This window comes from Hyla sarda, chromosome 2, assembly GCF_029499605.1.
Source record: "Hyla sarda isolate aHylSar1 chromosome 2, aHylSar1.hap1, whole genome shotgun sequence".
NCBI lineage: Eukaryota > Metazoa > Chordata > Amphibia > Anura > Hylidae > Hyla > Hyla sarda.
In genome coordinates this window covers 99294923-99322594 of record NC_079190.1, presented here as the reverse complement: position 1 = coordinate 99322594, position 27672 = coordinate 99294923, and the positions used below count along the sequence as shown (strand labels likewise).

At 40.8% G+C, this 27672-nt stretch overlaps 1 protein-coding gene across 3 annotated transcripts in view; it reads left to right on the top strand.

The window, feature by feature from the left end:
- The window catches only part of GALNT6 (polypeptide N-acetylgalactosaminyltransferase 6), a 225211-nt gene that overhangs the window by 178095 nt on the left and 19444 nt on the right, over positions 1–27672 (top strand). For all 3 annotated transcript variants that reach the window (XM_056562682.1, XM_056562683.1, XM_056562681.1), the window contains exons 2-4: positions 18383–18974; positions 22725–22897; positions 25318–25467. In XM_056562682.1, coding sequence (XP_056418657.1) covers positions 18490–18974; positions 22725–22897; positions 25318–25467 — 808 coding nt within the window. In that variant the 5' untranslated portion in view covers positions 18383–18489. The remainder of the gene's footprint in view (positions 1–18382; positions 18975–22724; positions 22898–25317; positions 25468–27672) is intronic.

Genomic DNA, 27672 nt, shown 5'->3' with positions numbered 1-27672 from the left:
AGCTTAAAATTGCACTAAGGGAAATTTCTTTTTTTGCTTATATAGCGCAGCATAGGCTATTATTAGAGAATAATGTAGAGGTTCTCTTAAATGATTTTCTCATGTCGCCTACATATCTCATGAATCCACTGGCTTTGCCAAGAGAGTGTGTAGAGTCTCATCACAGCAGGTCAGTTGGCTGCTGGAGTCTAGCCAGATGAGACTCATGGTTCACATTAAGTGTAGTTTTGCTGTGTTTTCTTTTTCAAAGAAATTTGTTAAAGGAAATATTGCTATACAGATCTGAAGTTTTCAGGCTGCGTTCAGACTTGCTTAGCTTTACTAAGATTGTGCAGGATTTGGTGGCAATTAAGCCATGCCCTGTTTACAGAGGGCACGTCCCCTTTTAAAAAAAAAATAAAATAATTGTCTTACATGGTGCAAACAAGGAAAAATTCTTGGACATATGTTTTGCACCATTTTTTCACCCAATCTACCGCAGTCGGCACAAAAAAAAGGCTGTTTTGAATATTGCCCCTTCCCCCCTTTTTTTTTTTTTTTTTTTTTTTTATCAATCTGGCTGTGATTTTCCCAAATTACACACTTCCACAAAATCACAGCAAAAAATGCTGTAAAAGCGCAACAAATGACTACAGCCTTAGGAGAGGTGTATAACTGCACTATAGTCTGATCCCATAGATAGCAGCAGTATACAAATATAGCTGTGTGGAAAGGGGTCTAGGAGTGATTTGATGGTGGTGATGCCTATAGTTCACAGGACAGGACAGACCACTTCCTCTGACACAGTAAACATTTATTTTCCGTGGGTCAGGCTGGTGGACACATGACCCAGTTACAGCAATGAACTACACGCAGCTCTGCTGGGATAAACCAGGTGGAACTGTATTACTAGTGATGGTAAGTGACTAAGTGTGCATGATATGGGAGGGAAAAAAACTTGAAGTGCTTCTTTAATGCTGTGCCTATTAATTTCTGATTGGCGACTGACACAAATGGTATGTGGATTGATAGAAAACCCATAGAAAGTCTACAATACAACAATAATAAATAAAATTTAAAAAAAAACAATAATATCAAATCTGTATGCAAATCCACTGTAAAAATTTAAGTGGATCTGTCATCAAATAATGATGCCATATGCAAGGGCAGCATAGTACGGAGACAGATTTGTGTTGCCAAAACACAAAGATGTTGTGCTATTTATCAGAGAATACACAGGACACATGGTTCAAGTCTTGTGTATTCATGAGGAAACTGTTTTATTTGTACCGCTAAGCAGTGATTGGTGGATGCTGAGGAAGGGGTGGGGAGAGCGCTACCCTTGTAAATACAGTGGATGAGATTTTTCCAAACCTGTCTAGAGGAAAAATTGCTGAGTTACCCACAGCAACCAATCAGATCGTTTCTTTCATGTTTAAAAAAAGCCTCTGAAAAATGAAAGAAGCGATCTGATTGGTTGCTATGGACAACTTAGCAACTTTTCTTCAGGACAGGTTTTGATAGATCTTACCCAGTGTACTTTGATAGCTCTCATAAGCCACATGGCAAAATACTTTTGGCCCATTTTGTCTGAGGGCGTTCCAGAGGTTGGACCTCTAGCAATCTCGAGAACAGCGACCCGACTCTTCCTACCGAATAAAGCGGTGGGTCGACATTTGTACCCTTTTAAGTTGAGAGAGAAAAAATTAAAGAGTTACTATTAGCTTTTATTTTCAAAAATGTCTCTGGAAAAAGATGAAATCTGGTTGTTATGGAGAACTACTCAGAATAAACCTCCCTCACTGTGCTGAAAACACATCATATATGTGAATATTTAGAACCAATAATCTCTCATGTCACCCAAAAAGTTGCAATGTAATGAGCGACAGCAAAACCCCCTCACAGGATCTACTGTACTTTTATCAGGTTATCACTTTGTCAGTGCAATATCTAACCACATCCTGGCAGCACGGTAAAGTGCTCTGGAGAGAATAGAGAAGTCTTCACATTTTCTCTGCTGCACATTCTAGAATTCAGGCTTATGACTGGATAAACCCTTGAAGTCAGTATCCTAGGTTAATTCTTACCTTTTTAGCAAGGAGGAAATTCCATGGCTGGGTTTTGAAAATTGCTCCACTGTACATGTCTGTAAGGATTCGGCAGCAGCATGTGGAGCCGGTTGTTTACTCAGTGCAACTGCTGTTTCTTTTTCATTGAAATGATATAAACAGCGTAGTAGCACGAGCTTGTAGTGCTGCACAACAGTACATTAAAGTCAATGGGAGTTACAATGACTGAATAAACCAGCCCACTCTGCAGTTATGTGTGTGTGTTTTTTTTTTTTTGATTGTTTGTTTTGTTTTTTAAACTCAATCCCCTAAATCCTGCAGAACAGTGCATATAAATCTCCTGAGCTTAAAACTCACAAGGTCCCAACCAACTGTCAGGATCCTCATAGACTCTGATTGTACAAAGACTGTTCCTGTTTAATGTTGCATAAAACCTGCAGTAAAAGTTCGGACAGTTTTCTGAAAACCCGGTTGTGGACAATCATTTGTTATACCTCCCTATCGCTCTTGGGACGGGTTGCGATAGGACCAGCATATACAGAGGAGCCCTCACCCTGGCGTCACGATTGATAAGGGTTAAACAAGCACCCTTTAGTTACCGCACAGCTTCACCCCATATACCCTACACCCCCAGGCTACCACACAACTTTAGTACTGGAGTAAGGCTTTATAGAAGTTCTGCACATACAAGTTTTACACCCTTAGACTACATTCGGACAGGTGGATCCACAGCGTATTTTACGATGCGGTTCCACCAACGCTGGACCCCTATAGGGTGCCACAGATGCGCCTGCTCGAAGTGGCAATATGCCGCTGTGGTGTCCCAGTACCACATTCTATACGGTACTTGTTTGTTTATGGGTCCCCATAGCCAGAGTCCCTAGGACTTAGGGATCCCTGTTAGCCAGTCTACCCGTAGTCGCCTCTATTCTAGTGTATAGATCTCTCATTTATTCATAGGTTAATGTAAATAGAATAACATGTGTAAATAAATGGTTAATAACTTGTTTCCATTAGCGTTGCAGGGCCTGTGGGTCATGTGACGAGGTGAACTCTATGGTATTTAGCTTAAGGACCTTTTGGAGGCCCTGTGACGTAAGCAATCCCATCACACCATGTAATGGTGAATGGCAGACGTTCGGACCAATCAGATTTGCCACGCCCCCTACCCATATAAGGGAGCGGTCTCTCTCTCTCTCTCTCTCTGTCTCTCTGTCTCTCTCCAGTTATTTTATGCACCTATCGTTACTGGGAAGGGCGGCGATAGGCCGGAACACTGATTCAGCATACCAGCCCTCAGCCTGGCGTCACGAACTCTAGGGTTAACATTAACTCCTTATATACCTATACCATACAACCACTACCATACACCCCCCAAGGGCTACCACACCACTACAAGAGACACTGTGATGTGCGAGTCGCCGCGCACGCACAGTATACTCACGCATCGTGGCTGCTCTCTGCCTAGCTCAGGCAGGCATGGGGAATCGCACATTGTAACAGTGTGTCTGCTCGTAGCAGCATATTGCAACTCTGCGCAGGCACATCTGAGGCACCAAATAGGTGTCCATCGTGGGCAGATCCGCAGATTTGATGCACAGGATTTTCTACTGCAGATTTAAATGAAAACTAAATGACAGCACCGCTTCTAATCGTCAGTTACAAATCCTGCGCATCAAATCTGCGCAGGATCCTGTACGTGTGAATGTACCTGTAGGGTCCATTCACACCACCGAATTTGTGGAATTCTGCCTCAAATTAAAGCCCATAGACTTCTATGGGATTCCACACTCCCATTCACACTTCTTAATTTCCGCTTGCAGAACTCCGCTAGCAGAATTCCGCAAGCGGAAATTCAGAAGTGTGAAGGGGAGTGTGGAATCCCATAGAAGTCTATATTGCCTTTAATTCAAGGTGGAATTCCGCAAGCGCGAATTCTGCCATGTGAATAGACCCTTATATGTTGTACATGACCTAAGAAGAATAAATTAAAACCCTTTGTCACATGACAGCTGACTTGCTTGAAAAGGAAATAAACTCATTGACAAAAAAAAGCACCATGAAGTTTTTGGAATCAAATAAAACATTATAGGTGTGAAATGTGTATGATATATGTAGGTGATGATGATATTAAAGTGAAAGGATATGTTTATTGGGAAGAACCCTGTACAACTGGAGGAGACTATAGTACTCTGTTGGGCTCCATGCCTGGATATAAGATAATACAATTGGGCATAGAGGCACATTTGCCCACAGTTGTTGAAGCTGGGCCTATAGGCCAGGACATCTATAGGTTGCCACAGCTGGCTCGCCATAAATGCTCAATTAGCCCTAAATCTTACAATGGAAGTGCTGCAATCTTACTGTGTATGGGCGAGCATTATCCTGTTGAAACAGAGGTGATAATGACTGCTGTCAATGGCTGGACACGTAATGAGCACCATGACACCAGTTTTCTTCTGCTAAGCACCTGGAAATGGAGCAGGTAGATACAGTGTGTAATAAAGGAGCCACCTGTGTCTGGATCGTGGACACAAAACTGCATCAACTGCGTGTGCTTGTTGGCAGGTCAGACAATCCTCTCTACTGGTGGTCTTTTTGGGCTACCCGAGCCTGTTTACCCTCATGTAACCATGGCACCAACAGCTTGGTCAGAAATGCCTTGATGGCTGGCAATTCACCCAAACAACCAACCTGCTTCTCTTAGACAAATGACTTGCCCCCTCTTAAAGTCTGTCAAGTGGGCAAAATGTCTTTGAGTGCATTGTAGAGGAATGTCTAGCAGTCAACGATCTCCTCTTACCAATAGGTACACTACCCAAGAGTAGCCTCTGAGATGCCTGTAAACCTTTTACATATCCGCTATAACTGCAGGCTGAGTTTTGCAGCAATCCATCCAACATTTCTGTCTGGGTGCATTTTTTGTTGTTGTCAGGAAGTCTCCCAATGTATCAGTTTTGTCTGGAGGGTTTCTTTAGTTCTCAGGACATTAACGTTAGCCGTGCATCTTCATACAGAGGTTACACAGAGTTATACCTGGGCCCTGTACATGAGCCTTTGCTTGCTTTTTAACTAAAGGCTACATCATCATAATTTGTGCTCTTGTGTCAGAAGATTCTTTACTTTCAGAGATCATTAAAACTGGTTTGTCCAGCAAAATACTGGAGGCAGGGGCAACTCTTAAACTAGTCTTACCTGTTCTTGTCTTATCTGATAAATGTATTCATAAAATTCAGTGAAAATTTGAAGTACGTGTGGGGAATCGGATACTTTAGGGAACTGATACTGTTAGGATTGAATAGTAAACCTCTGCAGCCAAAATACACAACAGAACAAGCCACAGTGTAGGATGTTCATTCATTGCTTTAACCATATGCATGATTATATCCTGGGAAGGACAATATTTGTCTCAGTGCACTGTAATTCTTCAGCACATATAAAACACAAGTGAAGTTAATTATAGCACAATAGCAAAGAATAAAAATCAATCCCTGTTCTATGTATCGGGTGGGGAAATCAATATTTGTCTTTACATTTGTGCACTGTAGCTTAATAGAACTTAAATAGGCACTGTTGTTTCAACAAACTTTGTAAAAATAAATAGCAAGTGAATATAAAAAAAACTTTGTAATATATTTTATCACAAAAAAATGCTTCTTTTTCCTATCAGGCTACTTCTATCCACCTCTATTTGCCAATGCGTGGCCGGTATTTGTCAGCGCATTGGCGTACCCCCGAACAACCGGCGGCGTTCACCTAGGGGTACGCGTACCACTGGTTGAGAACTCCTTTCCTACAGCAGCAGGAAATGCTAACAGAATGCTTGGGTGTATAGGGAGAGGTATTGGCAGTAGAGAGGAAAGCGCTCATGGGTGTATAAGGAGAGGTATGGAAACACTGCACACTCGTGGCCTCAAGCACCTGTGCACGGACAAGCCGGCAGCGTCCCCGGACTGGATCAGTAGCAAAGGAAGAGAAGTCCAGCGCTAGGTGCAGCAATATCAGGTATATAGTGTAGGATCACGGATGCATAAATAGCAACAAGACAAGTAGCCGACGCGTTTCTGACCTCTAAGGGTCCTTAGTCATCGCATGCACAAAATTAAGCCCACGGCTCAATAACTGATGTTGTGATGAAGAAATGATATAGCTGGATAAATTGATAACAGAAAAACTTACTTCGCCAGTATTAGGGACCTCAAGTTGTAGCGGGTTTCTCCTGTGTTTGCGGCCAGCTCTTCTATTCCGTCCTTTGGGTGTGGAATGGCATTAGGATTTTCTCTGGCTTCCCTTGCAGGTGTGGAAAAAATTGGCTTAATGACTCCTCCTGTTCTGGGATTTTGAGCATTTTCCCTCTCCGAAAAGCTCACTCTACGGTTAACAGCTTTTTTTCTTGTGTGAACTGCGTTTACTCTTATATTGCGTTTTCTGTTCTGTTTTTAGAATAGAGCAGGGGGTTGCAGGGGTGCGGTTTTGTGATGACCAAATATACACAGTGTCCCTTTGATAATCAGAAGAGTCTCGTTTAAATTTTGTTTTTCTTTATGTCCATCATATTATTTTCAAGACTCACACTTTTATCTTTAATTTTTTCTTTTAAAGTGGCATATTCAGCTTTCGATTCAAAAGGTTTGAGCTGTTGCTCGATCTCTTTGCGTTGTAAATCCAATGTGGATAATTCCAATTCTTCTTCTACTATATATTGAATACATTTTTTTTGAGCACTCAGATAATGCATTATCCCATTTTTCCTGGAAGCGTGCAGAGAAAATTCTAATAGAACATTTTTTTTATACGGAGTCCCCTGGGCACCATCTCCTTAGTAAGGTATGTGGAGAGGGTAGTGTAGTCCCACCAGAGGCGCATCTCTTGGGTTTGGATAGATTCCAGACGTCTCATAAGTCCGGGCATGCTGGGTGTTGTAGTTTTGCAACATCTGGAGATCCGCAAGTTTTAGACCACTGTCCTATACTTTACATTGCACGGATCCCTCAACATACGATGGTTTCAACAAATGATGGTTCATTTGGAACGGATTATTGTATGTTGAGGGACCACTGTATACTATTGCACTCTCTGAGAGTATGCTGGCTGCATATATTATCACACTGTTTGCTATATATTAGCACATTGCTTGTTGGGTGGTTGTAGCTGCAGGCTTAGTTATTGTCCTTTTGACCCGCTGCGTCCTAGTGCAGTGTTATATATGGTGATTGACTACAGTTGCCACTGTAATAATCATATACATAACCATCTGCCCTCACACCGTACCATCCTGCATCTTGCTTACAATCATTCCAACGCTCTCCCACCTTATATCTCTCCAGCTGCACTTGTGGCTACAAATGCTCTGTCTCTCTCGCGCTCTCTCTGTCTCTCTCGCGCTCTCTCTGTCTCTCTCGCGCTCTCTCTGTCTCTCTCGCGCTCTCTCTGTCTCTCTCGCGCTCTCTCTGTCTCTCTCGCGCTCTCTCTGTCTCTCTCGCGCTCTCTCTGTCTCTCTCGCGCTCTCTCTGTCTCTCTCGCGCTCTCTCTGTCTCTCTCGCGCTCTCTCTGTCTCTCTCGCGCTCTCTCTGTCTCTCTCGCGCTCTCTCTGTCTCTCTCGCGCTCTCTCTGTCTCTCTCGCGCTCTCTCTGTCTCTCTCGCGCTCTCTCTGTCTCTCTCGCGCTCTCTCTGTCTCTCTCGCGCTCTCTCTGTCTCTCGCTCGGCAGGGTCAGTGATATGGGGGGGGCTTCAGTTTGTAAGGTGGGCACTTTTACCCTCCCCCCCCCCACTTCAAGTTTCCACTTCCATCTGTCGATCAAGTCAATCATATCTTGAACACCCGCTTATGTGCATCATTATATACCATTTGATCATCCACTGATGTATAATATCATTTCCATCTGATCGTACCCTCATGAAGACACCACTGGGTTATCACCATCACCATCACCTTTATTTGTGAGCACTCATTATTTAGAATTGTCCAGGTGACCGAGAACTTAACTGTCTGTCGTACCTTTTATAGTTGTAATATTAAGTTTTATATTTTATCTGTCCTAAAGGGTAGTTTTTGGTTCTATGACTGGTAAACTTAATGATTATTATAATACTATATCAGGGGAGAACTGTATATTTGTATTGTATAGGATAAGCCTGAAAGTCTTAAAGGGGTACTCCGGTGACAACACAATTTTTTTTTTGTTTAAGTTAAAGGGGTACTCTGGAAACTTTTTACGTTTCTTTTCTGTCTGACCCCATTGCTCTCTGCTGACACCTCTGTCTGTCTCAGGAACTGTCCAGAGCAGGAGCAAATCCCCATAGCAAACATATGCTGCTCTTGGCAGTTCCTGACACGGACTGAGGTGTCAGCACTGATCAGCAATAACCTTATAACCGGTGACAGTTATAACATTGATGTTTGGCAGGAAGTGAACAGTCCCTAAAGTTGTTGTTAGGCTATGCAGAATTTCCGTGCCAGAAACATCTGGCATTGAACTTCAAATTCTGGTGTATGCCAAAAAAAAAAAAATGGACATGTCCGTTCTTTCTGCGGACTCCACACAGAATGCATTGCTGTGTATGAAACGGCTCATTCCCAAGCAGTCCTAGCACTGTCATGTCGGTGCCCATAGAAGAGCTACTGTAGCACAAATTGCTATAGTGTAAGAAAACAGTGTAGAACAGCTTACTTTGTAGCTAAAGATAAGTGTCCTGGTCCCTGTCCAAATACACCTACAGTGGACACATGGGCATCAGAACTGGACCTTGGAGAAATGGGATAAGGTGCCAGCTCTGATAAACCATAGTGTGAATGAAAATATGTGGATTTTCTGCTGCACGTGTACCTGTTACGTGTGGTAGAGGTTGTGTGGGAAGAGAGCAAGCTGGTGAATGAAGTGTAATGTAATGGCCTGGACAATGTTTTGCTAACAGGCTTTGGGTCCTGGCATCCATGTGGACGTTACGTTCATTACTAGAATCGGTCTAAAGATTGTTTCAGACCAAGTTCACCCTTTCTTTACTCACCAGTATTCCCTAAAGGCAGTGGTCTCTTTTAGCAGGATGGCTAATGCACCCTGTCGTGCTGCAAAAATAGTTTAAATGGGCCCTGTCATCAAAAATATTTTTTAATATGTTGTAGTACATATGTACTACAACATATCTCTAATATATTTTCATAATTTTTTTTATTTATTTATTTTTTATTATTTTATTTATTATCAGACAGGCGGGAGCGAGCGCATTGGCTCACTGACTGGGAGGCCACTCCTCCCGCACATGTCGCCACTGCTGCTGCAGGACTCTGAGGCATGTAAGTATGTTTAGGGGAGATATGTTTAGGGGAATCGGAGTTTTAACACGGGGGTTGGGGGAGAGCGGGGTTCAAGGTTTTAATACTGGGGGGGGGGGGCAGGGTAGCGCCGCGCCCATGGCCCTAACTTATTGTTTCACTACTACAACTCCCAGCATGCCCTGACAGCCAATAGATGTATCTATCCATGTAGGTCCTACCTTACAACTTCCAAGGATCTGTAGCTAATGTCTTGGAGCCAGATATAATAGGAAGCCTTCAGATGTCTTGGGTCCATGTCTCAACAGGTCAGAGCTATTTTGGTGGTATCTACACTATATGTAGCATGTGTTTTTATTTTTAGAACTGAACCTGGAGTCGGTATATTTATGAACTGTAGGTTTCCCCAGGCCACCTGAGGCTGACTGAAGGGGGGGGGGGAAGCTGTCAGTGTTGGAAAGGTGAATGAAGCCCACAGATAATTCATACTCTGCAACTAATATACTGTTTATCCAGAATACCATAAAGGGAATTATTGATTACATGACATGCACATGGTTCTAGACAAGTGGTCTTCAACCTGCGGACCTCCAGATGTTGCAAAACTACAACTCCCAGCATGCCTGGACAGCCAACGGATTCTTTGTGGTGGTTTCATGCACAGCATTTTTTCCTGCATCTTTGATGGAGTGTTGATGTATGTTTAGGTCTGTCCAGGCTTATAGTGTGTGTGTGTGTGTGTTTATTTTATTTTTTTCAGTTTGTTTTGCCATTGAATTGTTCATGTTCTTGGTCTTTATTTTCTTTCGCATCACAAAGACTAGGCATTTTAACAGGAGTGTATAGACTTTTTTTTTTTTTTTTTCAAGGTACAGCGGTGTATTATCCAGCACTGTAAGGGTGTAACAGTCACAGGTGAAGCATATTGCACTGAATCATGCTGAGGCAACACATACTGCTGGAGTCCAGTGGTGCAGGGTAGAAAGGCACAAAACGCTTGGCATAAGTCCATACAAAGAAGTCCCTGCACTCACCGGAAAATCGAGAAGACATCACCTGAAAATCGGGGGACTGGGGAGAGGAACAAGGGGCCTGTTATAGAGGAAAGTAAAGCATATGAATTATACTATAATCATTCAATACATACTCTAATATGGGGGTACAATTTTTTGGGGAATGGCCTGTCAAGGGGTACTCCATGCAAAAGAAAAGAGGATTGAAAAACGGCCATACGGAGCAGGCAGCTGAGACAACGGAGGCATCTTAGCAGCCTGCTTGGTATGGCCGTGTTCACTACTCTTCTCTTTTGCATGGAGTACCCCTTGACAGCCCATTCCCCAAAAAATTGTCTCCCCATATTAGGTATGTATTGTAATGATTAAAGTATAATTCATATGCTTTACTTTCCTCTATAACAGGCCCCTGTTCCGCTCCCTATCTCCCCAGTCCCCCGATTTACAGGTGACGTCTTCTCTAACCGGAGTTGTTTACTTTTCTTTTCTTCACTATCTGGCCTAGACCACCATTGATATTTCTCCCATTCAAGACTTCTCCACAGAACCAGCCAAACAAACATTTTGGGCTCCTTTCTGCAGTACAATACCCACCTATTTGCAAACTCCCCATGTTTGTCACACACTGTAATAGTACCCGCTTTGTGTCCCCATAAAGTTGTTAGGCCCTCTCTGTGCCCCCAAACTGCCCCCATATATAGTTGCAGGCCACCATACTGTCCCGCTATGGTCCTCCACTGCTCCTCTGGTTTGGGGACCTATTGTTATGGCTCATCGCAATAGGTCCCTGGTCTGCAGGGGCAGTGGAGCAACAAAGCTGATGGTAGTTACTGCCCACAGCAGTCCGGTGCCTGTGCTTACCCTTTGCTGTCCTCCTGATTGGCTCCTCTGTGGGGTGACGTCAGCCTACCATTTTTTCTAAATGTTATCTAGACCAGTAATCAGTGGCTGTCATTACTGATTTTTTTTTTTTTTCAAGTATGCCCTGGAGAACTGCTAAGTACCCCTGGGGGTAATTGTACCCCAGGTTGGGAACCACTGATCTATAGAGTAGGCATGTAAAGCTGTCTTCATACAGGTACATACTTTTATCTGTATCGTGCATGGAAGTGTTTAATTGGGGGAAATAAAATTACTGTTCAAGTTTTGACCTTTGTACGTTTCTTTGGTTACAATGAGGGTGTGGTGGAATTCTTACAACTTGTTGGCATTTTTAGAAGTAGACCTTTGAGCTATGTGTCACTGTGTAGCTCATAAAGTTTCCATCTAATCCTCTGTATCATTTCCATACATTAATTTTGCGTCATCAATAGCAGAACATGCAATTTGTATAGTTAATCTGCACAGGCATAGGGACACATGTAGGACTGTCCCAGGACATTATAAACTTCCTAGGACTTCTGCGTTGACAAGATGTGCTCTTCACAGTATCCATTTCTTGGTGCATGGTTTGATTAGTGATGCCCCTAGCGTCTGTCAATGCCACCATAGTAATGTGTGAAAAGTTCTCCCAAAATGCATTTTTTAAATTCTCCCATCCCCTTTCTGTTCATGGCAGGCAGGGGTTGCAGTTTTCAATGTTACAGTTCAGTCCAGTATGTTAAAGGCTGGTTAGACAGCAACAGGATGTTCAGGCAGCAACATCCTGGTGACACGTTGGTGTCCAGTGAGTTGGAAAACAAACCTGTCTGGGATAAATATTGTTCCTTTTGTCATTGATTGGAGCAAAGTAAGCGCATTAGGCAATTCAGCTCCACACCCAGCTGCTACCAGAAGAGATCTATGGAAATGTGTCTGCAGAATGGATTGTGCCCATCTAACTGACTGCTTAGAAAATGTGTTCTTCTAGGGGAGAACCTGTCCTGATATAAAGTATCCATCGGCACATGCTGCATTTTTTTTTTATTTTTTTATACAAACTCTATATGAAGGGAAAAAAAACTAACTCTTTATAGCACAAGATTTTACTAATATTAATGACCCTATTGAAATGCAAAAGATTACTACAGTGTGCTGCAGTGAAATATAGTCACTCTCTTTTTCTATCTTGTCCTTTCTGTTAGGCTTGTTCACACTGTGGACATTCTGCTAGCCTTTCATTGGGATTTTGCTGCTCTGTGCATACTGCAGAATTTCAGCAGCAGAATGGACACCTACCCAATGAATGAATATGTTCATTCTTTTATGCGGAAATCTGCCAGACTGCATTGGCGCCTATGGGACAGCACACATCTGCGCGGTGCTACTGCCTACAGCTTTGGCAGTGCAAGGGGAATGATCCCTTATTTTTGCTCTTTTTAGAATTTCCTCTCACTCACTTTCTGTCTCTCACTCTATAATGTGATGAAGAAAATGCTGCAAAAACGTGTCTGTAAGGCAACTGTGGATTGTGAAAAAGTCATAGGGGGAGATTTATCAAAACCAGTGCAAAGGAAATGTTGCCCAGTTTCCCATTGCAACCAATCAGATTGCTCCTTTCATTTTGCAGAGGCCTTGTTAAAAATTAAAGTCAGGTTGCTATGGGCAACTCAGCAACTTTTCCTCTGCACAGGTTTTGATAAATCTCCCCCATAATGCTTAAAGGAAATATGTCATCAGGAAATTCCCTATTGTTTAAATTTTAAATTTTCCATTTTACTATCTATATTTTATAATACTGAAATCTTGTAGTTTTCATTTTCACCTCTAAGCCTAAAACTAAGCTGAGACATCTTGTTCTGTCTGTGATGGTAGGAAGGAGGCTGCTGGAAAGTCATCTGTACAGCATATAAGTGAAAGGTGACACCAGGAGATAATGCGCAAGCTTAGCAAAGGTCACAGAGTATGCCCAGTAACTTTTTCAATTTATGTGAATGGGACAGCTCCTGCTTATTGTTGCCTTTAGCCATGAAGCTTGCAGTGAAGCATATCTCTTAATGACTCAGGCAACATGACAGATTCCATAACCATGTACTAAAAATGAAATAGAAATAAAAATTACAATAGAAAATAGATACAAATAAAAAAAAAAGGGTTCTAATAAATAAAAAAAATCTGGGCAACATATTCCCATATATTGCCAAAATTCGCATATTCGCAATATTCATGGCCTTTTTTTTTACTATGCGCCATAAAATTTGCATGCGCATTCGCCATAAAATTTGCAAGCGCAATATTGCGTGATCTTCAGCAAACATGATCATTCTCATTGGCCCACAAGCTAAAAGAAGGGAGGGATCAATATTCCTGAATATTCACATATGTTCGCGCGCGTGCCAGTCTGACGCAGTAACTGGCATTGGAGCCTTGTTTAGACCACAAGCTGGAAGCAGGGAGGGATGATCACTGTGGTGTGTACTGTGAAAAAAAAGCGAATATTCGTAATTGTGAATATATAGCGCTATATTTGCAATAGTCGTGAATGAGATATTCACGATAAATATTCGCATTGCGAATATTCGTGCCCAACACTATTGCACATAGCATAGATTTGTATCCCAGCAATGCAGCAGCCATCTCTTTTATACGTTTATACGAGAAGCACAATGCAGTATTTGCACACTTTTCTAGGCAAGGACTGTAGTAATATGAACTCCATCGCCATTGGCCATTTTATATTGAATTCATTTTAGACCCAGAGTAGGGCAGTGATGAAAATAGGATTAATCTGACTCTTTGCTCATATTGTTAACCCTATATTATAAAGACCTCAATGAGCTGAGAAATTGATATACGTTTTTGAAGGGCTTAGTTTATCAATTCTATCCCTTTTGCATTTAAAAAGGACTCTTACAAAGCCCTGATGTGGAATTGGACACCATTGCTTAATTCTAGCTTTCCTGGCATGCTTCCTTTGAAAAGGGAAACGCTTGGCCCCATCTACCGGAGTTAGAGAATCTTGTCTTTGTTTTGCTAAACCTGTGGGTCACTCCTTTTAAAAGTACAAGATGCTGCACTGGATCGGGATCAGCCAAACAAACCACTTGCTGTAGGCGAGTTAACCTTTTTTATCTTTCAAGGACGACATTGTACCAGATAAGATTGTCTTGGGACTGGTAACTCGCAGTGAGTTAGTGTTGCCGTAACATTAGGATGAATAGCAGGGCCACCGGTCAGGTTGAGCACCATAATGTTACCTGCCAAAATGAAAAATACCATCTTTTTGCCTACCTGTACACTGTAAATCTTGTCAGCTACTTACCTACATTTCATTTGCATAGTTAATTTGTTGAAGGGACAATCGGTTGCTATGGGGAGGAGGGGGAGCAAGAACAGGGAAACGGGGATTCTTTAAAATCCTTTGATCCTGTATAGAGGGTGGATTATGACGAAATTAGAAGTTGCATGCCATTTGGAGTTTTTATATGGATTGATGTTCTATTCTGAATTTACATTAAGATACATATATAAAAATATTATTTCCCAAGACCTATCACCTGACCTATTATCTAACCTTTTACCTCTATTTGTTCTACACTATAGAATATAGGCTTAGGCAAAATATCTGCAGCACAACCCTAACTATTGAATCATGATCTACTGATGTGAATCAGAACGGCTCAAAACAATGGTGGGTTTGTCATAGTATCTCGTGTCTTCAGTTGCAACATTAAAGGGGTACGCCACTGGGGGAAAAAAAAAATTTTTTTATTTATTTTTTTATCAACTGGTGCCAGAAAGTTAAACAGATTTGTAAATTACTTCTATTTTAAAATAGCTGTTGTATGTTCCAGAGGAAGTTCTTTTCTTTTTCAATTTCCTTTCTGTCTGACCACAGTGCTCTCTGCTGACACCTCTGTCCATGTCAGGAACTGTCCAGAATAGGAACAAATCCCCATAGCAAACCTCTCCTGCTCCGGACAGTTCCTAAAGAGGTGTCAGGAGAGAGCAATGGGGTCAGAGAGAAAGGAAATTCAAAAAGAAAAAACCTCACCTGGAGCATACAACAGCTGGTAAGTACTGGTAGAATTAATATTTTTTTTAATAAAAGTAATTTACAAATCTGTTTAAATTTCTGGCACCAGTTGATGGAGTGTGTTATGCAGTTGTGTTAAATTGTTGGAAGATCAGGGTGGTATCTTGGAACTTCAACTACACAGCAGGATTTACATTTAAAGCGTACCGGTCTTTTCAATAGAGTTTTAAAAACATGCTTGGATTTGTTAGATTAACCCTACAGAGTGGTGACAAGGGGTGATTTTAGTGGTGTCATTGTTATTGATACCAGTCCATGGTGCACAGCTATCAGGCTGAGCTGTTTACCAATAGTATGCACACATACTCGTTTCCTCCCTTAGTTGCCCAACCAATCACAGCACAACACTTAAAGGGGTACTCCGGTAAAAACCTTTTTTCTTTTAAATCAACTGGTGGCAGAAAGTTAAACTTATTTGTAAATTACTTTTATTAAAAAATCTTAATCATTCCTGTACTTATTAGCTGCTGAATACTACAGAGGAAATTCTTTTCTTTTTGGAATGCTCTCTGATGACATCACGACCACAGTTCTCTCTACTAACGTTATAATAATAATAATGCTTTATTTATTGTTGTCCTTAGTGGGATTTGAACCCAAGTCCCCAGCACTGCAAGGCAGCAGTGCTAACCACTGAGCCACCATGCTGCCCTTAGCATACATCTGCTATGCATGGTTGCTAAAATGGACAGTCATGTCAGCAGAGAGCACTGTGTTCGCGATGTCATCAGTGTTCCAAAAAGAAAGGAATTTCCTCTGTAGCATTCAGCAGCTGATAAGTACTGGAAGGATTAAGACTTTTTAATAGAAGCAATTTACAAATATGTTTAACTTTCTGCCACCAGTTGATTTAGAAGAAAAAAGGTTTTCACCGGAGTACCCCTTTAAGGCCTAGATTTATCAAACTGTGTGAAAGAAGAAAATTGAGTGATTTTCACATAGCAGCCAATCACAGCTCAGGTTTCACTTTACCAGAGCTCATTAGATGAGCTGTGATTGATTGCTGTGGGAAAATCACTCAATTTTTTCTCTCTCACATAGTTTGATAAATCTGGACATTACTCCTTACTCGTATGCCATGACATAGTGCATGTAAAAGTACACAGCCCAGGCTTTCTCTCTTTTGTACATAGCAAATGCCAAATCCCAATTCCACTTCCTGTGTTTTGTTGTGGGACTCTGTTACTAGAGACAGAAATACCCTGACAACAGGCAGTGGACAGCAGATTACAGGTAAGGGAAACACCAAGTGGCCAAGACTTTAGAGTAAAGAAGTGATTTACAAATATGTTCAGAATCAAACAAGAAATTTGTTCAAAAAGACAGTGCCTATTTAAGAAACAAGAATTGCACCCTTTTCATGTTGTTTTGCATATAAAAAGAAAAGTAAGCATCTTTTTCCCATGGTAAGGGAACAGGCTTTCGTATCACATTAATGTGTAATTCCCACTAAATAGATGCGCCTTTTTAGAAGAGTTGTAGTTTTAACTTTAGCCTGGAATATGTTCTGAGTCATCAGGGCAGTTCCTGTCTGCTTTATTGATATTTCTCTCCCTATATGCAATTTGGGGTAGGGGGAAGCCACCAGGGACCACCCTGATGACTCAGGGGGGGGCCCTTCCCAGCTGAAGTTATAGGCACAGCCATTCTCACTGGATTATGCAGTACTGTAATGACGGAGGTTCCTTTAAAAAAAAAAAATCATTAAGATACAGTATTTTTATTATTTGGGTTAAGTAAATTTTAGAGAAGATAAAAAGCATAAATGACCTTTGTCTCATCATACTTTTTTGGTTATGTATAGTTCGGCTCGTCTTGGTGGGAAGTGGTAAAACTAGATGTCTGAAGTTCTCAGTCTCTGACATGAGTATTGAAAAAACTCACCCACTCAGCCTATGAACAGCTATTTCCACCTGCTAGAATCTCACACTGAACGCATCCTGTACTGTTTTTCGTTTTTAGTTGGTTGGGTTTTCTTTTTCTTCTTTTGCCTTCAGCTCTCATGGGAGCTTATTCCCTTTAGATAGCCTATTTTAGTAGTACATTATTCAGTTTAGTAGTACAGTTTCAGATTTATTTGAAAACAATTCTTATCAGTAAGAATATCCATAAAATATTCTTATACTTATACTTTTCTTTATCCTATGAATACTGTATAATGCTAATAAATATTTTATAGCAACTGATGCATTCTTTGCTCATATTATTCATCTTATTGTAGATATAAAAACTAATATTCATTGAAAAAAGTCAAAATATTTCAGCAATTCAGGTAATGCTTTTTATACAGGTCAATTCATTACATAGTTCACGAGGACCCAAATCTTAGGTAGCATCATTATTTGGGTCACTAGACACGCCTTATGTCCAAGAAACTGAGCCTAACTACTCCTGGCCCCTCTGACAGCAACAAGAAGTAATTGTAATAGGAAACACTTGGAGAACATCAGAAAAATATTTTTCTATTCATGGGCATTCCCTAATACCTAAAAAAAACAAAAACAAAAAACTGAAATACAAAGAAAATATTTAAACAAAAACTGAAATACAGAAAAACCACTCCACCCTCTCTGTGAGAAAACCACCCCCTTACCCACACCAGATCTTCTGTGGTACTTTTGAGTTTCACGTTTATTATGCATTCTTTAAGATGACTGCCCCCTACAGGACCCTTTTATTTTGGTGGTCATCCTAAAGAGGTTTCAATGTTATTTTGTTATGTATTTCGCAGCTCTATGTGGCGACTCTGCTAGTGTAACTAAAGCTTCCATAGAAAAACGCAAAATCTACATTGTACAAATCTCTAAATCGTACAAAAAGGTGCAACTTTCATGCTGTCAGATCAGAATTAAGACTGCACAAAAGTTTTAACTTTATTTGCACAAAATCTAGTGGAGCATCAAAGTTGATGTGTACCCCTTGCTTAAAGGATACAGATCATCATGCTGTATTGCTTTGCATAGCACAATATCTAATGTTATAGTGCAGTACATTACATGGATGCCTACACCATCTTATGGGATGGACAAAGCCGATTATTTATAATGTGTAAAGTTGATGAAATTATTAACATTACAACATTTTGTCTTTTTAGACTCCGGTTTGAATGCTCATTTTACTAATGGAATAACGCAATCATTTTTTTTTAACCACATCAAGAAATTCCCACCTGGACTGAAAAGTTTTTAGAAGTTAGTCAAAATGAGGTTGTTTCGGAGAAACACTGGGCCCCTGAAACTTGCTATGGTGGGCGTTGTGTTTGTTATATTTGTATTTATTATGCACAAAGACGTTGGCAATGGTACCAAAGATGATCCCTGGTTAAAGAACATTGTTGAAAGGAAGGACCAGGTGCTTGATATGATGATGGGAGCAGTAAACAATATAAGGGATTCTATGCCAAAACTTCAGATCAATGCCCCTGTGCAACAAGAAGAACCAGAACAGAAAGTCAAATCATGTCTTCCTGGATATTACACTCCAGCAGAGCTCAAGCAATTTATGGAACGGCCACCACTAGATCCTAACAGCCCTGGTGCGGACGGAAAAGCCTTCAAACAAGACAAGTGGACACCCGAGGAGACCAAGCAGAAAGAGGATGGCTTCACCAAACATTGCTTCAATGCCTATGCAAGTGACAAAATCTCTCTCCACAGATCTCTAGGACATGACAGTCGGCCTCCAGAGTAAGTACTATACACAAAGAACACTATTATCTAATAGAAAAATGGTCATTCAAGAATAGAACACACTCAGTATACAGGCTAAGACCTTCAAGAATATAGCACACTCAGTATACAGGCTAAGACCTTCAAGAAAAGAACACACTCAGTATACAGGCTAAGACCTTTAAGGATAGAGCAGACTCGGTATACAGGCTAAGGCCTTCAAGAATAGAACACACTCAGTATACAGGCTAAGGCCTTCAAGAATAGAAAACATTCAGTATACAGGCTAAGGCCTTCAAGAATAGTACACACTCAGTATACAGGCTAAGGCCTTCAAGAATAGTACACACTCAGTATACAGGCTAAGACCTTCAAGAATAGAACACACTCAGTATACAGGCTAAGGCCTTCATGGATAGAGCACACTCAGTATACAGGCTAAGGCCTTCAAGGATAGAAAACATTCAGTATACAGGCTAAGGCTTTCAAGAATAGAACACACTCCATATACAGGCTAAGGCCTTCAAGAATAGAAAACATTCAGTATACAGGCTAAGGCCTTCAAGAATAGAAAACATTCAGTATACAGGCTAAGGCCTTCAAGAATAGAGCACACTCAGTATACAAGCTAAGACCTTCAAGAATATAGCACACTCAGTATACAGGCTAAGGCCTTCAAGAATAGAGCACACTCAGTATACAGGCTACGGACACAATCACATGTAAATAATCTGCATTTGGTTGCCTGCAGTTGAAATTCCGCTTGCAGATTTTTCACTACAGAATTTCCATAGGGGAAAATCCGTAAACAGATTATGTTGTTATCCATAAGCAACATTATCCTCTTGTGGATTCTCCGCTGTGGAAATTCTGGAATAGAGCATACTCAGTATATGGTTTGAGGCGTGATTTTACACACCAGTATTTAGTGTCAGGAGTGGCTCAAAAACAAAGATGTGCAAATCTTTCAATTACACTTTTGTTTGATTTATGTAGCATTTTTGACATTTGTTTCCATAATACTGCCATGTGAGAGTTTTCTTTCGGCTGACTTAAGGCTGTATTTACATCACGACTGGGAGCATACGGTGCCATGCCCCATTGACTTCAATGAACCAGAGGAATTCAGATAGTGACTTTGGTTCCTTTTTGGACCATATCCATTTTTGTTGCCAGACTGAAAACCATGGTCTGCTGCATTTTCAGCTGGCAACATAAAAAGAATACTGTACAAAAATGAGCCAAACGTAATCACTAGCTGACTCCGTTGGGCTCATTGAAATCAGTGGGGGTATGGTGCGGGCCGTGTTTCAAATTCTCCCGCCGGATCTGACTGCAGTATGCCCCAATTGTGATGTGAATGCACAACGCTGCTCCCCACAAAGGCGGTTTTATTGTGCTGAACTTTAAAGATCAAGAACACATTAAGTGACCTGGGACTTGTAGTTGTACATTTTTGTGTTAATAATAAATTATAATTGGTAAAGGGGATTTCTGGTGGAACTTTTATTTTACCATTGTCCTCAGGCTAATAACATAACAAAAGCTTCAATTTTCCTTCCTCCACTACCTCGTAATTCCAGTATTATCCATGGCCGGTGACTCTGCTTTCCTCTGAGCTGCAGAACGTAATGTTTATAGCCGGTTAAACTGACCATGCCGCTGCAGGTGGGACACACCGCTGCAGCCAATGATTGACTTGAGTCACATGTACAACTCCAACTAGCTCCATGAAGCAGACAGTCAGCAGAAACCTGGCTGGAAATGGGGCATCCAGATACTGGAGATACCAGGGATCGGAGGAAGATGAGTTAAAGTATTTTTGTTATTTTATTAGGCAGCCTGGGAGCAATTGAAAAATTAAAAATTCAACTGGACAACCGGAAACTATAAAATCAGAAAGATCTTTCAGATTACCAGAGCTACACTCCTCTCGTATATCACAATGGAATTATCCTCTTCTTAGGGAGTGTCTCTGACTCATTTTTAGACACTTGTGAATGGCTGTCAAATCGCTAATGTTTCTGCATTAAGAACATTTTTTTTCTACTTTTATCTCCACAAAAATTTGGGGATTTGGATTTTTGCTTTCCCATTTAGATGAAAAATGCAGTTTCTGCTTTCTTCTACATGTAGAAAGTTTATGACACAGATATAACTTAAGGGTCCTGTGCCGCAGTGCAAAAACTGGGCCACTGTCTACCATGTATAATGGTACCTAAAAGAGTTGGGGTTCCTTACATTTTTGATACCTGTGTGATTTAGACAGTCACAGCTGTATCAATAAAGGGGTATTTCCATGTCAACTCATGTAGTTAAACTTGTATGGCATGTCGAGTTAAATATTTTACTATTTTATTAATCTAGCAAACTTGACTCCTTCTCCTGATATTCCTGCCATTTCTTCCAGTTGTTGACAGCCCCTTGTCTAGGTTACAGACCACCTTGCAAGATAGGAATACCCCTTTTAAATCTAAAAGAAAAAAAAAATCATATTCCCGTTATTACACTGGTCACTAGAGCACACACCATGGGCTGAGACTTTGTTTTCTTACCTCACCTGTCAGCTTTGCTATACAAACTTAATTTTATACCATAGTCTGCTGTTTGTAAAAGACTTAATGGAGCTTGGAACCCCCCTTTAATAGTGGAACTTGCTATACATTTGCAGTACAGATCTGTATGGACATGATATGCATACAGTTGCCTCCTTGGTTGGTTCATAAAATTGTGTATCCGACCAAATTAAGAAATTCCAGCACTATATGTTCTCTCTCCATTTCTGTTTTGTTTACTTAAACCTGAAGAACTTCATCTAATACATTCAGTGCTATTTTAAACCTGTTGAAGCCTCTCAGTTTCATGTTGAGTGGTGCATTGGGACTGGCTTCATTTCATTGTGTAACTGCACTTTGGCGTGAGTACAGTACCACTCTTAGCATCCTGTGAATAGCCCTCGGCCCCTCCCTGTATAGTACTGAGCCTTCCGTGCTTGGAATATAAACTAGGAATTCATTGACTATGGCCTGACATCCCAATCTCCTGTAAATGCACGCAGTCAGCTTGCCACCCGGCTTTTATTTGGATCTTATAACTGCACTTTTACATGCTACAGTGGGTCATCTGGCTGCATTTAACAATTGCAGTAACTGTGGGAGCTTTTCTCCAGAAGCTGAAAGATTTGGGAAAGCTCATATTCCACAGCGGGTGTCTGTCCTTGCCTTGGCAGGTGTGTCTGTGACAATGGAGGCATAAAGTAAGATCCCTGCGGGTGCAAGAATGCTTTTCAATAAAGCAAATGAGAGAATAAACCAATTTAAATTGACGTGGGGAAGTCACCCCTTCTTTTAGCAATTTCCCTTTCGAAAACTGGAAAAAAAAAATCTCAAAACTGTAACAGCTGTCTCCATGGCTGGTCAGCAAGCGGAATAAAAGGAGCATCATTGTTCCTGTTGAAGGCAGCAGGAAAACCTGAGCTCTCATGTGGAACATTTCCCTTGTTTGAAGTTAGGATAGAGGTATGTGGCCTGTAAAAGAACCATTCACCCTGGTGTTGAAAAGCGAAGAACAAGTCTGTGCAGTGTGGCCGTCCCACAGAGGACAGTACAACTCCTTCACTGGGATTTTTTTTTCTTCCCTACAATGTTTCTAGAGCAGGAAGCAGCACCCAAGGTTAGTGATACAACATAAAGAAATAAAAGATCAACCAAATTCCTAAAAATCCTTTCTCATCAGTGAATTGACAGTATATTACGTTTTGTATTTTAGGTGCATTGAGCAGAAATTCAAGCGCTGTCCTCCACTTCCAACCACAAGTGTAATTATAGTCTTCCACAATGAGGCCTGGTCCACCCTCCTGCGAACAGTGTATAGTGTGTTACACACGTCACCTGCGATTCTTCTGAAGGAGGTCATTATGGTAGATGATGCTAGCACAGATGGTAAGTGAGGTCAATACTATCAACTGCAATCGGTTACCATGAGCCAACGGCACACACAACTGCCTCCTGGGAATTCAACATCAGTGGAATCATAACTATTGGTTGCTATTACATTAGAATCACCCAGGGTCTTTATGTTATAGATTTACATACATTATGCCCTGTACAAAATTAAAGAAAAATTGGTCTATGTCAAAGGTGGAGCAAATGTGTTTAAAGAGCTACTCTCAATTTTTTCCCCTTGTGTAGCCATTGAGCCAAGGGGGGATATGATAAACATATGTGAGTATATAAATGGCCCATACAAAAAATAAGGAGAAAAACTGTTCCAGGTTAAACCCCCCCAAAGGATGAGGGGGCACTCCCTCCGTCTGGAGAAGAAAAGGTTTAGTCTAAAGGGGTGACACGCCTTCTTTACCATAAGAACTGGGAATTTATGGAACAGTCTACCTCAGGAACTGGTCACAGCAGGAACAATTAATAGCTTTAAAACAGGGTTAGATATATTCCTGGAACAAAATAACATTAATGCTTATGCAGAATTATAAAACGATGGACGTATGTCTTTTTTCAACCATACTAACTATGTAACTAACTATGAGACAAATGCAGAGCTTTGATTGGCTGATCAGCTTCACTTACATATTATCTGCTATCTATCTAACAAAAAGCAACATTTCGGCTGTCCACTTACGGCCTTTCTCATGCATCTTGAGAGGCTGCAAGTGGGCAGCCACAATGTTGCTGTGACACTGGGTGAATAAACCACACTGAGTTTTTCACAAGTATTGGAGTGCTGCTGGATTTCTTTTTGTTGGATAGCCTATATGACCCGTGACTGGGGTTTTTGTGGTTGTGCTGCTTCTTCCTGCTCGTTGGTATATATCTATAGTGCTCTCTCTCTATCCCTATAGCTCTCTTTATATATCTCTATAGGCATGTTGTATTTTAACTGCCTGAGCCTTTTGCTTTCGGGTAGAAAAGCCACTGCCAGAGCTGTCTGGTAGCAGTTTATCTCCATTCTCCTCAAGTTGCGTATGGAGAAATATGACAAGATAGTCTTTGGCTCAAAAAACATTTATCCATCAGCTATTGAAGATGCGTTTGCATTTGGGTTTTGTTTGTGTGTTTTTTTTTGTTTTAATGTTTTGTTCTGTTACTCCTAACAACACTTATTCATATGTTAGTTTGAGCTTTAATATACCATAGTCTAGTTATTTGACATTTATTACACACACACACAATCTTGTGTTATTAATGTTACTTTAGTATCCATTTATGGTGGGAAGTCAATGTTTAGAATTCAGTAGAAGCTATGGTTATCTCACATTTGTAATAAAGTGAATGACTCCATTAGGTCTGCCAGGATCTCTGTGACAAGTCTGGTTAATCTAGCAGCCAAATGTACCTGAGATGATTAAAGGTATTGTGTTTCCAGAATTGGGTCCTGACAAAAGACTTCATTTTCTAATTTTGCTTGCCCGTAGAATGTAATGAACAGAAAGTAGTTAGTCTGTTTCCAGATGGATTTCATTTTATTTTGTGCTTAAATTTGTAAATTCCATTTACAGGAAGATAATACTGAAGGTATTCATCTGACAGGCTTTTTCATGCTTGAGTTGTGGTGTGGCCTTTTTGATATAGGAAAATATTGGGAATTCACTTTTAAATCTTATCATTAATATACTTGGGTAAGGGCTGGCTAGGGGTCAGTATAGTAACATCTGGGCACTATAAATTGGCAATACAGAAATACTACAGTTTGTATGACAATTGTCCAACATACAGTATACATAAATTAAAGGCAATTTTTCAGAACTTTTTAGGCTACCAAACCGTTCCGTGTTAAATAGATCACATGAAAGGAAGCTGAAACATACCTATGTTACTGTTCTGGCAACATCTTGTGCCATGCCAGTAGGTGTTCCCTTAGCATTGCCTTACCAGGGAAGTGTTCTGGCTTCTCATTACTAAACCCTGTCCTCTGAATGTTAGCCTTCACTCAGAACCATAGGCATTCTGCAACAGAAGGAACACTAAAAGTCCCTGAAGACCATAGGGCATGAATTATACCTCCCTGATAAAGCAATGCCCAGGGGGCACAGCCCAGCATATTAAATAAAAGTTTACTTCTCTGTTATGCTACATAGGTGAATGGCAATACAAGTATGCTTAAACTCTTTCATGCGTTCTATATAGCTCTGTGAGTGGTTTGCTAAGCTGAAGAGCCCTGACAGACTGCCTCTAATAACAATATCCTTCATAGCTTTTAAAATAGCAGTGTCCTCTTTATAGACTTCCCTTGGGTGACAGGTAACGTTAAGGGGATGTAGTATCATTAGTTTATAGTCTGTGTTATGTTTATAAGCATGATTTTTTTGACCTGTATGTAAACCTATTTGGCTTCTTTCCATCTACAGAATATTTGAAGGAGGAGCTGGATAACTATGTGAAGTCCCTACAGATTGTAAAAGTTGTCCGGCAGCCGGAGAGGAAAGGCTTAATCACGGCACGATTGCTGGGTGCCAGTGTTGCCACTGGCGAGGTGCTGACCTTCCTGGATGCCCATTGTAAGTGAAATTACATATGCTACTCAATCATCAACACAATCCTTTGTTCTATTACCTTTTTAAGCACTTGTAGTGAATGAGGTAAAAGGGAACCTGACATCACTGTCATGCTACCCGAACTAGATATAACCAAGGAGATCCCTGGTGGCTTCCTCCTCTACGGCCTTGATAGATCTTTCCCTGTTTGGGTAGACAGCTTCAAATCTAAGCGGCCAGAAGTTTCTTGGAACCACCCTAATAAATAGTGGTTAAGGCAACATGAAAGTTCACTATTTAAAAAAATAATAATTAAAACAAAATCTGTAGGTTATTTACAATGTGGGATGCTTCTTTTCCATGCCATTGTCTCAACTTCAAAGAGGAAAAAGAAAGCCAAGCAAAATTACAGACCAAAATTGCGACACCACCAAAAAATTCAACAAACAGTTGTAATAAAACATAAGTGTTATAGACCCATTTGGCCCTGTAATCAGTCTCGATCACTTCCTGGGATCTTGAACATTAAATGGACCATGTAATAGTAAGCTCAAGAGAACTCCTCTGAGATGTTAACAACAATGTTTTACACCTAGAAGGCAAAAAGTATATCATAAAATATATAATATTTTTGATGCATTTAATGAGTCAGTATTTGTCTGCAGGTGAATGGCATACTATTACAAGTACTTGTGTAAGAGCGGGGGAGGGAGCTCCTTTTATTGCTGAAGAACATAGAATAGTTCTGTGCATACACGAGATAGTGAAACCTGTTTTTCCTTGCATCGTATTTCCTCATTCTTTGTGTTGCCTAACAACAATGCAGGATAAGTTTAGTCATTAATAAATGTCTTAGTTATTCACCATAATACCGGTAAGTTTCTTTTGTGTAACGTGCCATTGGCATTCCCTGCCAATATTATTCTGTTGTTACCAAACAGCTTCACCATTTTTGACCACTCCGTTATCTCCTCTGACGTCAGCAATCTCTGTGAACAGGTGCTGAAGAATAACGATAGTTTCTTTATTTTTTTTTTATTTTTTTTTACTAGGCAGACTAGGTTCTTATATTTACTTAGGACAATGCACCATTTGCATTAAAGCACTTCAGACCAGGGCTGACTAGGAGATGGGACCTGTGTTAGTCACTGGTAGTAACAGACCGTTGATAACCGTCTCTCAGCATAAAAAATAAATTTGGGCCCCAGAAGGAGAGTTCTATATATGAATCTATTTGGAGTTTAGATTGTGAGTCCCACTGGTGACAGGGACCAATGTAAATTATGACAATCTCTATACAGCAATAATAAAGATGAAGGGAGGCACTCTTGAATGCAACAGCAGTTATTCAGGTATGGTCACAGGATACAATGATGGCCAATGGGCCGTTTCATGCACACATGTGCTTAATCATGAACTCAGGTCATGATTAAGCGCAGGTGTGCGTGAAACGGCCCGTTGGCCATCATTGTATCCTGTGACCATACCTGAATAAATGCTGTTGCATTCAATAGTGCCTCCCTTCATCTTTATTATTGGATTATCGGATCTATGTTTCTGTGGGATCGTGCACCGGGACGAGCACACCCTAGCCTTGACTCCACTGTGTTGGTAGCCGTTCACATTAGCCGCGGTCACTGGTAAGCGGCAGTGCCGACACACTTCTTTCTTTCTATTGTTGGATTCATCTCTATATAGCGCTACAAAATAAGTTGATGCTATAAAATAAATGGAATGTGAGTACTAGACTTACAGAAAGAAATAGTAGAAAAACTGGTTTGGCTACAAGAAATCTTACTTCTAATAAAAAAATCCTTAAAACATAGCTTTCATTAATTAGCAATTAAAATAATATATTATCTACAACATATTTAACCAATGTGAGTACTACATGTCACCATTCTATCTATTTATTCGTAAGGCAAACAACAAAATCCCAGGTCATTTAAGCCCCACCTCTGGGACCATTAAAACTCCACCCACCTGTGGGTTTCCCTACCCCTTTGCCCGAAATCAGTAATGCCTGCTAGAATGCTGTACAGTGGTCTCAGCCTTGTGCTCCCCAGAACTACAGGTTAGGCTACACTTACAGATGTCCTGCTCAGGTGAAACTCTCCCCAACTGAAGACAGAAGTGCATCAGTTCTCATCAGTTGTTTAGGATTCAGCTTTAATTATTGTGCATGCCGGTCAGGGGAATGCAGCAAGATGTGCTCCTTTGTCTGGTGCC